This window comes from Spermophilus citellus (genome assembly GCF_964194105.1).
Source record: "Spermophilus citellus genome assembly, chromosome: 1".
Lineage (NCBI taxonomy): Eukaryota > Metazoa > Chordata > Mammalia > Rodentia > Sciuridae > Spermophilus > Spermophilus citellus.
The window spans coordinates 46,005,777-46,023,112 of NC_138182.1; the positions used below are offsets into that span (position 1 = coordinate 46,005,777).

At 33.8% G+C, this 17,336-nt stretch overlaps 1 protein-coding gene across 9 annotated transcripts in view; it reads right to left on the reverse strand.

Annotated features, from left to right (window-relative positions):
- Positions 1–17,336, reverse strand: part of AKAP11 (A-kinase anchoring protein 11) — a 45,256-nt gene that overhangs the window by 5,993 nt on the left and 21,927 nt on the right. For 5 of the 9 annotated variants that reach the window (XM_081291493.1, XM_081291496.1, XM_081291491.1 and 2 more), the window contains 5 exons: positions 16,750–17,014; positions 11,694–16,182; positions 7,879–8,034; positions 1,589–1,675; positions 763–809 (listed from right to left, as the gene is read on the reverse strand). In XM_081291493.1, coding sequence (XP_081147619.1) covers positions 763–809; positions 1,589–1,675; positions 7,879–8,034; positions 11,694–16,182; positions 16,750–17,014 — 5,044 coding nt within the window. The remainder of the gene's footprint in view (positions 1–762; positions 810–1,588; positions 1,676–7,878; positions 8,035–11,693; positions 16,183–16,749; positions 17,015–17,336) is intronic. The other 4 variants (XM_081291497.1, XM_081291495.1, XM_081291498.1 and 1 more) reach the window with 3 other exon arrangements.

Here is a 17,336-nt window from a genome sequence, read left to right on the forward strand (position 1 = left end):
AGGAAAAATAAGAGGGGGAAAATTAAACAATTATCTGAATACAACATAAACTCCAATTCAATGTGAAAATTTTCTAGATTCAGAAGGCATTCTAATATATGAATTAAGGATTACAAGCCAATGACATCTAGTATTGAGATATGTGGAACTATATTCATTAAGGAAGGCTTTAATATTTTCCTCTCATATACATATACATGAGTATAGAACTGGAATTAAGGAATAAATAATTACAGAGGCACTTAGAAGTATCTTTTCACTTTTACTTATTCATGCCAGTCTGGCATGAAACATTAGTTCTAAAAATTACCAGTTTGGAAGGAAAATACTATGAGAGTAATATGCCATAATTATACCAAATTATAACATGAGTAAGGATTTTAGATCTTTATATTTTGAAAATGACAACAATGTGGAGAGATTATCATATATTTCTTCTCAAATAATTGAAAAATTCTTTAAAAATAGTCCAGTCTTTACACCAATGAGTACTTTACTAGTAGCAACAAACAATACAAACTGCTCAAAAGGACCTATACCAGGGGCTGGGGACATAACTCAGTAGGTAGAGTGCTTGCCTCACAGGTTCAATCCCCAGCACCACAAAAAAATAAATAAATAAATAAACAAACAAATAAATAAATAAATAGATCCAGACAAAGTATCTGATGAAGATGCACAAATACAAACTGTAAAAAACTCCTCCAGGAAATCTTATACAAAAAACAAGCAAACTCTTTGAAAAAACAAACTGTCAGTTACCTTCTACATTGTCCTCATGATCTTCATCTTTCTCATCTTCTCCATCACTTTTTGAAGAAAATAGCAGCATTTAAAAAAAAGGGGGGGGCTTAATTAATAATTAATAAACTACTTCTTGGAAATGTAAGAAATGAATGTTACAATAGGACATATGACAATTTGGAAAGGGGAGAAATGACAAAAAAAGGAAGCATTGCTTCTCACATCATTTCATGTTAAAATTTGAACTGCAAATGATGCCAAAAGTTATCAATAACCAAGAAGTCCTAACTTACCATTATGTTTAGAGCCAAGTAATTTCTTAATAAAATCGAATTTAAAATAATTTAAAGCTAAACTATTCTAATTTGATTTTAGATAATATGGCATTTGAATATTATGGAATTCATAAATAATAAAAAATTAGCACTTCTACTGGTGCCACTTACATATATTTTTAACACAATAAAAACATTTTTCTATGCTTTCATTATGTATAAAATAAAACTACATACAAAAAAAAAAAAAAAAAGAAAAAAGAAAAGCCAACAGAAATCCTGTAGGAAGCAAGCTCTTTTTAATGAAATAATAATTGGTAGAATGAAAAATTGCAAGCAGAGAAACACATGCATACAGTCACACATTTTGCAATTAGATGTCAGTCATGTCTTAGCATAGTTGAATTGTTTCATTAGATGTAAATTTATCAAGCAGAATCATGTCAAAATACAGGAGAAAAGCAGGTTGATAAATACTGGTACTGTAACCCACATTCTCTTTAAGAATATGACATCATGCATTAGTGGTGAAAGACTCATCAGTTTTTAAGTTTCTAGACTGGACCAACCTGTCTGATGTTGGAAAGGATAAATTGTCCTCATACAAATCTCCTTCTAAACCAAGACTGCTCCAGCTACTGCTGTTACCATTACTGCCAGAGGAAGAAAAGAACAGAGCTGAACTAGTAGTGAATAGTTAAGACCACCTTGGCTTTCCTTGGAACAGCTTCTGTCCTTGATAATTGTGCATGTCCTGAAGCTGCCACAATAGAGTAGCATCCATCCACTGAGCGGACAAGAGGTCATCACTGCTACTCTAAAGAGTACCTGACAGGATCAGAGACTCAAAAGTTTTTTTCTTTTTCCTCCATACATCATGTAAATTATTCTAAGCTTACAATTATTTTGCAAACAAAGACAATAGAATGATTTTCAAGACAGGAAATAAATGGATGATGAAATTAATTTTTATGGCTAATCTTAGGATATAATTTGTAAAAAGGTAATACTTTTCAGTTTGCATAGTTTAAAAAGAAAACAAACAAGATTTAAGATTCTTTCAATTTTTTAAATAGAGTTAAACTACTGGCTTACTACAGGTTTGGGTGAAGAATATGGAGGAGACAGAATGAATAAACCAAAACATAGTCTCAAACAGATGTTGTTTTCTAGTTTTAAAATATTCTTATTATGTCAATTACCTTTATTTTTTACATTATGTGTAATTCAGTAGGTGGCAAATAACATACATTTTCTTCAGAATAAAGCTAGAATAATCAAGGCTTAATCACACTTGTCTGATTCACCAGTCACTGATACCACATTCAGATAAATTCTTACACTACCTAACCAAAAGAAGAAGAAAGCAACTATATTCTATAACTGCAGCAAAGCAATTTTTTTAAAAAAAGCAATAATGTTCAGAAACAAAATTAAATTCAACTTTTCAGATTAAAACCTTCAGCATGCAATTTTTAAAAAATTCTAATCATTCCTAATTATTAAAATAATTAGTAAGCACATTAGTTTGCAGTGATAAGCGGCTATATCTCCTGATATTAGGCTAGGCAATTATAAAAATAAATATTAATACAAAAATGAAATTTTGCTTCTAAAGAAATTAACATTAAATCATTACATGTGCATCAGTAAATATTGACAAGGTTACCAAAAAAGGATGATTACTTAAAGTTCTAACAGTTTCCAATCAATCTCAAATAATTTACCTATCTATATTCACACTAATAGCATCAAATTGTCACAAACCATAATATATTACAGAACAAAAGTTAAAACTGAGCAGTATTTTAACATACGTTCAAACAAATATAGCTCTATTATAAAACCATTAAAACAACCAAGAGTCTTATCCATGCAGTCTGTTGTCAGACAAACTAAAAATGAGAAAATATAGAAATATAGAATGGACAAACAGCTGTATGCCAGAGAAAGAGAAAATTAATGACCTCAAAAATTGTACTTACATCTATCAATAGTATTATTAAACAAAAACAAGTTACTAAATTAAAATTCTTATTCATAGCCTAATAACAATAATGCTTTCTCCATTTAATTAAAATAAAAATCTACCACCATAAGCATTAGATGAACATGAAAACAAGTAACAACTAAATAATGTAAAGACTTAAACTTCAAAATCTGTCACCTCATCTCCTCCACCCTTTTGCTCCTCAAAATGGGTCTGCCTTAAGATCAGTTATTTATAAAAGACTACTTCTAACTACGATGACAATATAATTTTTCATCTAACTAGGGTACTTGAAAATGTAAGAAGATACCATTAAAAATTATACCAAAACAGGAGAAATAAACCAGAACTGGCCTGAGTAAGCTGGAAGATATGATCACCCTCCATCCCAACACTGGGAAAAAAAAAATCTTCACATAATAAACTATTTCATTCTTGAAATAATTTATCACTTCCATCATTTCCTTTTCTGCCTTTTCATATTTCCTTTTTCTAGAACCGGCATACTTACACTCTCAAACCAATGGTAGTCAAGTACAAAACTCTTAATTGTGGCTTTCAGTCATAGGAAGACTACTATTAATTCTATCACATCTCACACAAAATATTTCAAGAATTCTGCAAGTTCAGCCCCATCTCTTAACTAGTGTAACACATAACTTGTAACAATCACAAACCACTTGAAATATTTGAAATTACAGACCAGTTCTCTTACTAAATAATAATACAATCCTCCTAAACACATATGCAAACCTGAAATTACTGTTTTTTTAATTTGTTGACATTTATTTTCTACCTAGAGTTAAAGTGCAAGGTGTTTATCTCCCATCTTGATCTCTGTATATAAAGGAACAGCACATAGAGCAAATGCCACCAAAAGATACAAAATGTAAAGCAATCTATCTTTAGATTCCAATGAAATCATCTAAGAGACTTATCAAGCAAGTAGATTTTCAGGGCTCTCTACTGACTTAATAAATCAATTTCTGAAGGTGAGGCCCTGGAAATTATGTCCAGCAAGCACACCACCAACCCAGGATGAGCCCCACAATCTTTTTCTTTCTGCCCACATCTTAATACCAAATAAAATCATTATTAGTTTTAATAATTATTAGTTTTAATAATAATGTTATTAGTTTTAATAATGTGGTCAATTGAAACATAGCCCTTTTTTTGACAAAATACTATAAAGCCAGACTTACTCCCTATATGAGTTCAAATAATTAATTTTGGAACCTAAATGTATTTACTCTTGTTAAGTATAATTATTTTAACATCAGCCTGACTCAGTCTTAATTTCATTAGTGGAATTATCTTTTCATCCTCGTTTATGAGCCATCCACAAATGAATATTCTACAGGATTGACGAACTAATGCTAAAGAGGATAAAAAAAAAGGATAAAACTGGTAGAATACTCTCTCTTCTCATTAAATTACATAGTTAACTTCTTTGCACAGAGTTGTTCTACTAGGTATAAATCCTCTTAAGGCTACTAGCCTCCACCAATAGTTCTATTTTTTATTTTTTTAGGTTTTTAAAATTGGTTCTTGTAGTTCAATAACAATAGAACTCATTTGAATTATAATTATGTAATATCAAATAATTATAAAAGCATGGAATATAATTTGTTCTAATTCAGTCCCTAGTACTTCCCCTCCCTTCCTCCCATCCCCTGTTCCCTTACCTTTACTCTACAGATCTTTCTGTTATTTACTTATAGTTGTTTTGTTTTGTTTTTAATTAGTATTTTGTTTATGTACATGCTAGTGAGATTCACTGTGGACTATTCATATATGTACATAAGAATGTTAGGTCATATACATTTAACTATCTCTCCTTATTCCATCTCTTCTCTTTCCTCCCTTCCCCCCATTCCCCTTTGTCTACTCCACTGATTTTTTTTTTAATCCCCCTGACCTTTGTGGATTAACTTCCACATATAGTAGAAAACAATCTATCTTTGACGTTGAGAGACTATCTTATTTCACTTAGCAGGATACTCTCCAGTTTCATCCATTTACCAGCAAATGCCATAAAGTCATTCTTCTTTATGACCAAGTAATACTCCATTGTGTATATATAACACATTTTCTTTATCCATTCATCTGTTGAAGGGCCCCTAAGTTGTCTCCATAACTTAGCTAACTCTGCTTCTAAAATTATCTTTATCTGCCAATGATATGATCCTATATTTAGAAGACCCAAACTTCTCCACCAGAAGAGTTCTAGAGCTCATAAACGAATTCAACAAAGTAGCAGGATTCAAAATTAACACACAAAAATCAATCATGTGCCTACTCCAATGATGAATCTGCTTTAAAAAATTAGGAAAACTATCCTATTCACAATAGCCTCAAAAAAAAAAAAAAAAGGAAAAACCCCTTGGGAATTGATCTAACAAAATAGGTGAAGAACCTCTCCAATGAAAACTACAGAACTCTAAAAAAAAAACTGAAAAAGACCTTAGAAGATGGAAAGAATTCCCATGTTCTTGGATAGGCCAAAGTAATATTGTCAAAACTGCCATACTACCAAAAGCACTACACAGATTCAATGTAATTCCCATCAAAATTCCAATAACATTCTTCACAGAAATAGAAAACGCTTGAAATTCATTTGGAAAATTATAAGAGACCCAGAATAGCCAAAGCAATCCTTAGCAAGAATACTGAAGCAGGAGACATTATATTATGGGACGTCAAATGATACTACAGAGGTATAGGAACAAAAACAACACAGTACTGACACCAAAACAGGCATGAAGATCAATGGAATAGAAAAGAAGATACAGAGACAAACTCACATAAATAAAGTTACCTCATACTAGACAAAGGTGCAAAAAATGTATGTTAGAAAAGAGATAGCCTTTTTAGCAAATGGTACTGGGAAAACTGGAAATCCATATGTAGCAGAATGAAATTTAACCCCTATCTCTCACCCTGCACAAAACTCAACTCTATGTGGATCAAAGACCTAGGAATTCCAATGAAACCCCACACTTACTACAGGAAAATGTAGGTCCAATATTCCAACATGTCAGCTCAGGAAGTGACTTCCTTAACAAGACTCTTAAAGTGTAAGAAGTAAAATCAATAAGTGGGATGGCATCAAATTAAAGAGCTTCTTCACAGCAAAGGAAAACAATCAAGTGTGTGAAGAGAGAGCCTACAAAATGGGAGAAAATCTTTGCTACTTGCTCCTCAGATAATGCATTAATATCCAGAATATAAAGGACTCAAAAAACTTAATACCAAAAAACAAATAACCCAATCAATAAATGGGCTAAGGAACTAAACAGATATTTCTCAAAAGAAATACAAATGGTCAACAAATATATGAAAAAATGTTTAACATCTCTAGCAATTAAGAAAAATGCTAATTAAAACTACACTGAGACTTCATCTCACTCCAGTCAAAATGGCAACTACTAAGAATAAAAGTAACAATAAATGTTGGCAAGGATGTGGAGAAAAGTGTAAACTCATGCATTGCTGGTGGGACTGAAAATTGGTACACACACTCTGGAAAGCAGCAGGAAGATTCCTCAAAATACTAGAAATAAAACCATCATTTGATCCAGCTATCCTACTCCTCAGTATATATTCAAAGGGTTTAAAATCAGCATACTATAGTGACACAGCCACATCAGTGTTTACAGTAGCACAATTCATAATAGCTCTCCTATTTTAACACCAGAATTTCCTAAGCAACCATGTCAACCCACATGGTAATCCTAGAAGCTTGTGTTTCTCAAAGATAAGAGAAAAAAATTAAATGTTAATATTCTATTCTAGATAAAGTTATGGAAAAGGGCAAATTATGATTTATAACATTGCTCCATCTGCTTCTGCCAGTTTTAAAGACTATCTTTTTGGATCTGGATTTTAAGAAATATAATTATTTCTTTTAAGAAACTATGACAAATTATATACTTTTAAAAAATGTTAATAGTGGCTAATGCAAGTAGCTAACAAAATACTCTTGAGATGCAGTGTCTTAACAGGTGAAAGGCCATTGACTCTTCTTATGCTACCTGATCCCTTCTCTGATCCTTCTCTGGTTCTTCCTTCCACCTTCCTAGTAAGTCAATTCCAAAGAAGCCTTTCAGGGTCCTTCCCACATAGTGTAAGAATGTTGAGAACTCCTCCCACTTCCCAGATTCAGCATTGCACAATATTTATTATTGCTAATTATCAGCTAATGTGGATAGAAATTTTATGGGAATTTATAGGTCAGGATATTTTTAGATAGAGGTAAGAATATAAGAAACAATTACCATAATTAATAAAATCTTTCAAAGACTATTAAGAACAATGTCAACTAAGAAAAGTTATATATGAAGCAAATGTCAAGATATAAAAAACATTTTTATAATGGGTTTATGTATTTTCAGTCTTTCAAGTATGCATATGCTTTGTGACTTTATTCCTAATAGCAATAACAGCTTACCATTCCCTGCAAAAATATATTAACTAATATAAACAAAATTACAGCCATATTGATGCCTTTTACAGATAACTGTCCCTTTTCCTAACCTCTAATGGGGGGGAAACAAAAACCCTATCCTTTTTAAAGTGAAAAAGAAAATATATTACTGAAAAGTTTAGGAAAAGTTTAAAAGGCAAGAAAATCAAATATCTATATTCAAATTAACTATTGAAATTATTGACACATCCAAAGAACAATAGCTCAGCTAAGTACTGTATTTAATAAGTATCAGAAACCTTTATAAACATGTTGTAAATAATAAAACACATTTTGAAAGTAATAGTGTATTTCCAAATTTAGAGTTTTTAAATAATACTTAGTGTAAATTTACAGTTTTTATAACACAAAATTTTACACAATGTACACAAAATTTTAGTTACCTTTCACTCAGATGATGAAAACTGCTGCTTTCATCCTGGTGTTCATCCTCAAAACTTAAATTGGACCAGCTACCAGTGCTGTCATCACCAATACTGAGATTCATCTGCTGGCTACCAAATGACTCAATTGATTGAAAGTCCTCTATTTCTTTTGAACTAAGAAAAGAAAACAACAATAATAATAATATCACACTAAAAGCATCACAGATCTCAACTCTTAGATTATTAAACTGATAATTGAGATGACAAAAACAAGAGATGATTTAGAGTCAGACCAGTATGCTAATAATGAGACTTTGTAGGATAGCATATTAACTTCAAACATAACTGATACCCAATAATTCAGTATGAATCCATTCCTAGTCCATCATTTATATAAATTCTGTTTAAAGCAATTTCTATTTTTCAACTGGGATACCACAAGGAGTATAAGTTCCTAAATTGATCATCTACTTTGAAAAACAGTATTTAAGCTGTACTAAAGTAGCCTCTTTCTGACTTTAAAAACAAAATAAGTAACTCAAGGAATTCTAGTAGTGTCAATCAAGCCCACATTCAAACTAGCCTTGAAATTTTGAGCATGGATCATTAACTCTTTTCATGTTTGTGTTCCCCCCCCCCCAATAAGCAGACATTTGTATTTTTATTACATCATCACAAAAAAAAAGTTCATTCATTGCTCAACTATTGTAATTGCCCCTTCTATGTATTATTTGCATTATGGTAGTTTAAAGTGCTGTCTAAACATAAAGAAAAAAATGTCAGTCTTCTCATCAAAAAATATTCAATGGCTTCTCACCAGACTGAAAGCAAAAGTCCTTTATAGAATACTAGCTAGTCTTTTCTCATGTCCACCTTATCACCTTCCATATCATATCCCTGGTTTACTCTACTTCAGCATAAGCCTGTTGTTTCTGAACATGCACAATCCCACCCCTTTGACAGGAACACACTTCTGATTCCCATATGACTTAGGCTGTCCTCACCTTTGGCTCTTAGCTTAAGTGTTACTTTGCCAGTTATTTCTTGGCCTGCTACCTATTTATTCAAGCCAACTGCAACTGTCACTGCCCACTGCCACCACTGAAACTCTTCTAACTCTTCACCTTGCTTTATTTTTCCTCTGAAGCACTGGTCAGTATGGGACATACAACATTTTACTTATCTAGGGTCTACTTCATTCCACTATAGTAAACTTTAAGAGAAACTAATTTTGTGTGTTTTACTCTCTTCTATATCCCCAGTGCATATAATAGACCCTGAAGTGCTTTCCTTTTATAGGAAAAATTCTTCTTTTGCATTTAAGATATACCTACTTGATTTATATTGGGCATTCCAAATTCAAGTACATTAAACTTCTGAATAATAATAGAGCTGTATTTTGTTCTTTCTGATATTTTTCCTGATATATGCTACATTTTTATGGAAATGACCCCCAGGCTGAGGTCCAAAAAGGAGTTTTTAATGATTGTTAGGAGATTTTGGCCCAGAAATAATAGCTCAGAATATAATCTAGATGTTTTGTTCTTACAAAAATGTACTATCATTTAGTTTCCCATTTGACATTTACATGTTACCCATGTGAACATTAAAGCTTTGTGATATACTACCACACACACACACACACACACACACACATATATATATATATATATATATATATATATATATATTTAAAGGAACATTAGTGAAATAAACCAAATAATATCTTAAAGACATCTGAAAAAATCCCACTTCAAGCTTGAAAGGCAACTTCAGAAGTAGATGTGAAATGCAAACTGAATACACCAGAGTCAATTTTTAATAGTAAGCACTTACAGAACTCCTGCACAGTTATTAAAAGAAACAGAAAAGAACCACAAAATAATATTCTTTGTAAATACCATCCTGGATAAAAAGTTGACTTATAATAAGAACTTCAGGGGCCTGTCTATTGAAGTCCTAAGAAGGTAAAGTAAATATACTAGAGGTACCTGGGCTGGCATTGTGGCTCAGTGGTAGAGAGCTCACCTAGCATGTGCGAGGCACTGGGTTCAATCCTCAACACCACATAAAAATAAATAAATAAAATAAAGGTACTGTGTCCAACTACAACCAAAAAAAAATTATTTTTAAATATATATATACACACATACACTGGAGGTATTGGCTAGGTCCTGAGAATAATGTCTTAGAAACACTGATCTACAGAATTCTTCCCATGAGACTGGGATGGTAGGTGGGAAGGGTTAGGAAGAGGGATAGAGGATTTTAAAATGATCTGAGGCTGGGGCTGGGGATGTGGCTCAAGCGGTAGCGCGCTCGCCTGGCATGTGTGTGGCCCGGGTTCGATCCTCAGCACCACATACAAACAAAGATGTTGTGTCCGCTGAAAACTAAAAAAATAAATATTAAAAAAAAAAATTCTCTCTCTAAAAAAAAAAAAAAAAAAAATGATCTGAGGCTACTTGTTTGGGGAAAGAGGAAAGCTGAATCAATTGTTGAAAAAAAAAAAAAAAGCCTAGCTCACTACCACTTATTTTTAATATTAATTAACCTCATATTATGTATTTATCATCTAACTAACAGGTTGTCATAAACAAAGAAAATGTGGGTCTATGATAGAGGTTCACAAACTTTTGCTTTGAAGGGTCAAATGGTAAATACTTAGGTGTTGTTGCCTATATGGTCTCTGGTGCAACTACTCAACTTCCATTTTAGCAAAAAGGTAGTCACCAAAAATATATAAATTAATGAGTATGGAGATATTCCAATAAACTCTATTGATGAAGATTGAAATTCAAATTTCGTGTCACAAAATATTCTTTTGATTTTTGTCAAACCATTTTTTAAAATGTAAAAACTATTCTTAGCTTGTGGTCCAAATAAAACTTAGCAGTAGGCCATAAGACAGCCATAGATTATAGTCTACCAACCTCTGATCTAGGAGTCTGCCTAATTAAGGCAAACAGAGACCTAGCCTTATTCCCCAGAAACTTATAGCATCTTTCCTCCCAAGAGGATGCCACGGGACAACTAGATTTAAGAGTCCTAGCCAAACAGCATCTCTATTTAAGGACAGCCAAAGAAACAGGCAGTCTTGGTCATGAGTTTGACAAAAATTATTCAAAAAATCTGGTATACCATGTGACTCAACTAAGTTCCACCTCAATTCATTTTCTCTTTGCATTGGGGCTTGCAAATAATAATCCTGCAAACTAATACCAAAGGTTAGTCCTTACATTTTCTAAGGAAGAAGGCTAAAAGTGAAAATGTTCAATCTGTTAGAATCACAGAGCAAGAGAGACAGCTACTAAAGGAAAGGACACAGTAGGATCTGTGAACTGATCAAGAGGGACAGTATCTCTGGTGGAAGTATTTAGAGGATATTGTTTTATTCCTCAAAACAGTTTGATTAAACCACGTTCTTCATAAGAAAATTTACCATTGTAAACAAGAAAAAGAAAATACTACACAAAAATCTAAAAGTAGTAAATTAATATGACAATAGTCTATATTTACTCTATAAAATTCTCCAGCTATTTCTTTGACTCAACTTTACCTACTTCATAGATCCATGAACTTGGACAAGGTGATTATCTTCTCTAACCCTCATCTTCCAGCCCTGTAAATGGACGATACCTTTCCTCAAAAGGGATCAAGAAACAAAATACATGAAAGTAGTATGTAGGAGTATGTAGGATACAAAACCACACACAAATGCAATGGGAAAAATTTTTGCTATTTTAGGATTAAAATAATCATACTTTCATGAACAGGATCAAAGCATACATGATCAAATTTAATTTTTCATTTCATCTTAAGAAAGGACTTACCTGCTGACGGCATGTCCAACATTTGTCATGGCTGACGTCATTATTTCTGTGGTAAGACTTTCAGCAAAGCTAATGCCATCTTGTCCAATGCCACTATCAGCTGCCAAACTGGTATTGCTCAGCTCTCTCTCTGCTTTTTCAATAGCTTCAGCAACTATCTTCTCAGCAAGCACTGTCTTTTTATCAAGATTAACATGAATTTGAGGGACATCAAGATGAAAAATTCTAGATTTTCGATAAATGTTGCTAAATTTTGTATTTGAAACTGGCTTATTTGTAGCATATGAACCCTGTTTGGAAAACTGCTGAGATGAATTTCCAGTACAATCATGGAGTTCTTTAAGGTCACAATATCTGCAAGCTTGATTTATAAGGGGTGACAACTTTTCTGCATAAGTGATCCTATCTGCTGACCTTGCGGTCTCAGACACTTGGAAAACTGTGGATCCTAGACTTAGCTCTAAAGTATCATCTACTACCTTTTTAGCATACTCTTCTATAGCTTGAACAATATTCTCTCCACATCCATGTCCACTTAAGCTATCTGTACTATGGTAAAATCCATGATTTTGTGAGGAAGGCTGAAGAGACTTAGGAAACTCTGGTTCAGTAAGATATTCAGTATCTTCAATACATCCAGATTTTTCAAAAAGACACGAATCTGTTAAGGACTTTGGCATGTCAATTGTAGGTGCTATCAGCTCTTTTTTAACATCTCTTGTTATGCTGTGAGCAAGAGAGGCCGAAAAACTACAGAGTTCAGAGTGCTCATTTCTACATGTATCCTGGGTCCTTTCACAACTTTGATTTTTACAAAGGTGACCTCCATTTTTTTTTCTTTGTAGTTTTTTATCTACTTCTTCATGGTACTCCTTATTGGAGAATATTAACAGTTCGTTGCTGGTTTTCCACTGTGAGCTTTGCAAAGGGAACATTTTTGAGTTGTACTTCATTTTAGCTGTCTCGGCTGCTTCATGTAATCCTGACTTAACAGATCGATAAGCAAGCCTGTTGGCATACTGATCCATTATTAACTCGCCATTCCCACCTTCCTGTTTCAGTATTTGGATAACATGACCTGCATATTCATCTGTCACACTTTCACAGCTGGGATACTTATATGTCAGACCTGGCATACAAGAAGTTGGTGGTAATGAAAGAATAAATGAATCTGCTTCTCTTGGGTGTGCTAAAACCTCAGTTTCCAACTTCTCTTCCAATTTATAATCTTGGTCTCCATCAATATGACAACTATTCTTCTTCTGCCTGAAAAATACACAACTTCTAACTTTTGCTATTTTCTCAGCTTCTGCAATGACCTCTGCTGCCATATCACCTGCAAAATTGCAGGTCTGTAAATCTGCATCTGAATGACTTAAAAGAGTAGGTGATATAATTTGTTGACTCTGTAAATTTAAGCAAGGACTTTGACCCTCAGGTTCTTGAGTTATTTTATGATCCAAATGAGAGGCTGCCATTTCAGTTGCAAGAGAAATGATGTGGGTAGCTAATGCTTCTGCAAACTGGACTTTCTTCCCTGAGTGCTCTGACTTCACATCCATTTCTGGATGCTCTTCACCTTCACTACTTTCAACTTCTTCTGAAAGAGATCGCATGAGTTTCAACATGAACTCTTCTTTTTCTATAGTATTTTGTTCACTTTCAGACAAACTACAAACAGATGAGTTGTGAGGTGTAGAAGGTGGTGTAGCCGGTGCAAATTCTTTGGCTAATTCCCCCTTGAGCTTTTTGGTTAACTTCTTGATATCCCACTCAGAACTAGCCTGAGATGGTACCAGAGGAGTTGATGGAGGAGTATCAGGTGTTACATTTCTGTCTCTGATTTTCTGTTTATCTTCAACATGCAAACCATCTGCACAGGTAAGGACTGTAGAAGAGAAACTTTGTGAGTTGTGAAAAGGGCTTTCCTGTCCAAAAGAAAAGGCTTCAAGTGCTGTATTATTCGAATTATGCTTTTTTACTGGTTTATCCCTGGCAGGTTCCTTCATATCAGGTTTCTGACTTGCCATTATTGTACAAGGTGTTAGAGCTACTGAAGAAAATCCATGAGCCACAGAATCTTTATATTCTGGAACACAATCCTTTCCAACTGAAACTGAACAGTGAGATAAGTGATCTTGAGCCTCAAGACATTTGGAGAACTTTTCTAAGGTTAACTTTGATTCTTCTTCTGGAACAATCAAGCCTTCCTTATGTACTACATTTTTATCTACATTTGGGATCATTGATTTGCTTTTATCTATGGAATGTTTAATAATAGATTTAGACAACTGTTCGGCAAACACATCCTTATGGTGAACTTCACTCTGTTGGGTTGCTTGATCACAGTGGGAAAGAGGAGAGATTTTTCCCTTCATTGTTTCAGTTAAATAATCCGTGTGTTCATCAATTGCTTTTGAAACATCAAATGATGTCACTGACTCTAAAGTTTCATTTACTATTGTATGCACCATTGCTGCAGAGAAGTTGCTAATAATCACAGGATCAGTTGTTAATTTTGAGGAACTTTGCATTTCAGCATCATCGTGAATTGGTTTACAATCATTCTGGTCACCCAGATTGTGTTCTGAAGGTAAACAAATATTTCTGAGGCAAGCTACTTCTTCTTTGTTTTTTGTAGCAAAATGTGCTTGCATAGAATCACCATTTAAATCACCAGATGACAGTTGAGACTTTGCCTGATATAAAGTAGAGGAAATATGATATGGGAGAAGGGCACTTCCTGCCAAGGGCACTGGTATGGAAGTGACAATTCCTGAAGTACAAAACAAGGCCTGCTGCACTGTATACTCCTTTTTATATTCCTGTACTGGTCTTGTCACCATAATTGCTTGATTGTTAAAAGATGGGGAAAATGTGAAGGTCTGTGTTGATGGTACTACACTTTCTGCACTCACATACTTGATGTTATCTGTAGATAAACTAACTGCTGCCTTTGTTGTGAAAGGCACATCAACTTGTGATAGCTCAATGAATGCTTCCTGTATTACAGACTCAGACAAGTCTTTTGCATATGACTTCACTATTTTGTTTTCAAAGTCAAATGACTGACACTGTGGAGATTTAGGTGTCGGAGAATATGAAAACTGACACACTTCCATGATGCCTTCAAAAACAAGCTCTTCAGCAAGATCAGCAGCAAACCTAGCAACTGTGTTTGTAAATATCTGCTTCTTTACATACTGTAAATCTTTTAAGGCATTTGATAAGGCTTCATTCACCAAAAAACTGGCCAGGCCACTAATGGCATGTTCTTTCAGCAAAAATGCACGCTGCCTTCTTAGTTCATTAAATGCCATCTGAAAAACAGATGATGTCAATTTGATGGCTAAATGGCACAAGACATTGGTACATGAAGAGACTCCTTTCTGTAAGTCTTTAAATGCACCGCCAAAACTTTTTTCCACAAGATCTGATGCAAATTTCTGAATGCTATCTTTAATCATTGAAGATTTATTTTTAGGTTTACCTTCATGATCAAGGCTTCCATGCTTAAAAGGCACAGTTTTACTTTTTCCCCTTTCAGTACTATTAACGTTTGACATTGAATCAGAATGTTGGGCATAAAGAACTGAGCCTAGTACTTCACATGAAATGTTATCTGCATAATCTTCATAGGTGTAATAAATAGAATCATGATTTTCATGAATCCTATCTCCACCAATATCTGTTTGACAAAAACATTCAGCAGGAGTACAGCTTCCAAGAGGACTAAAAGCAGAGGATCGAATAGGGCTAAACAAACCACTATCTTCCCCTGATGCCTTGACAGGGCGAGGAGAATCTGGAGTATCACACAGGTTACCATATGGAGATTCTGGTTTACGAGGAGTTGGTTTTCTAACGTTAGCTGGAAGAGCTGGACAATCAAACTTGAATTTCTGAGGATTCATACAAGACTTTTCATGTTTATGTCCTTTCTTCTGAGATGACTTCCCTATGACAGGATCTTTTATAAATATACAAGAAGTCTCTGAAGTTTGTTCTAGTTCATCAAACTGATCAAAACTATCAAAAAATTCACTTACTTCTGAGTCTGAATCCTCCACATCATCTTTCATCACAGGAATTTTAGGCAGCTCAAGTTTTGCTTTTAAACTTTTTTGATATCCCTCTTCATCCAAGAAAATAACAGGACTTGGACTTGAGCATTCCGATTCAGATGAATAGGCAGGAGAAGAAGAAGAAAAAAACGTTTTCTGGGTATCACTACCTTTGTCTGAAGCATTAGATGACCTATAGAAACTTCTTTGGATCCAAGGCTCTGAAATTGATGTTGTGACTGAAGTTTTCACAGAAGGTGGTTCTTTCTGTCCCAGAACATTTACTAAAGAAGATGAGGGTTTAGCCAATGATTTCTGCTGTCCAGAGCTAACCATAATCTTTAAATCATGGGTTTCTAAGTGGTGACCAGAAATAGTCTGAGAAGCAGCATCACACTGGCTCCTCAGTGTAGTAATGTTCATTCCTACAGGTAAAGAATAAAATGATTACGTTATTCTAGAACAGAACTCTTTAAACATTTAAATCAATGGAATAAATTGGCATTAAACATGAAATGCTTATTTGCAATATAAATGTTCCGTATACTACGTTGTTAAACAGAACGATTCATCCCAAGTAACACGTGAAAGCAAATATGCCTTTTACTAAAATAATTTCATTTTACCCTAAGGGGATACCTATTCTTAGCATACTATCATGCATGTTAGAAACATTACTACAGTGACTCTGCCAGCTAACTCTTCTACCATCTGAATATTGCCATGTTCCAGACACTGGGTATTGAGGTAAATAGGGTGTGAACAATATTACCTTAAAAAGAACAGAAATCGTAAAAGTAAAAACCAGGTAACAAGGAACCTAAAAATCTCAGGGAAATTAATTCTTCTGCAACCAAAAAGAAGTTAGTATACTTAAACTGGATCAAATTTCAACATAAATTTCAACCAAACAAGTCTGCCTTAAAACTTCCAAAACTGAACTTTTGATTCCAATCTACTTCTAGAAAAAAATGTTCAGTAAAAAAACAAACCATCATTATATAGCTTTGAAGTCTCTTCTTCTTCTAATTGCTCAAAAGCAGTGACAAAGTCATCCTCTATGGAAGACACGGACTGGTTAGTATCATCATCATCTTCATTAGTGGTCTCAAGTTGGTGCTTCTGATGCAAGTGCGTGTCCAGGGTGTATCGTATACCAGTAGCATATTTACTTAGGAGACTAAAGATAAAATCGATTCTGAGTCTTGGTAAAGTAGGTGACACTCTCATGACACAAAGCATTCCAGAATGATGACTCTTGGGAAAGATCAAAGATGATTTTTTAAAAATTTAATTTTAAACACAAAACATTACCTGGAAGTATACCCTAGAAATAATACAATCTCAGAAAACAAACAACAACAAAAACCCAAGAAATGTATGACTGACTCCCTGATTTGGCAATGTTTAATTCTTTTGTCTCTTCTTTATATTCTCATTTACTAATCTCTTTTTCTACTATCTTCCTCTATCTATGTATTCAAATTCTACCCAGTCTATTTCCATAAATGTTATATAAGACCTACCATCTGTCCACTCACCTGTCTCACCAGTTTATACTGTAAACTGCTTGAGGACA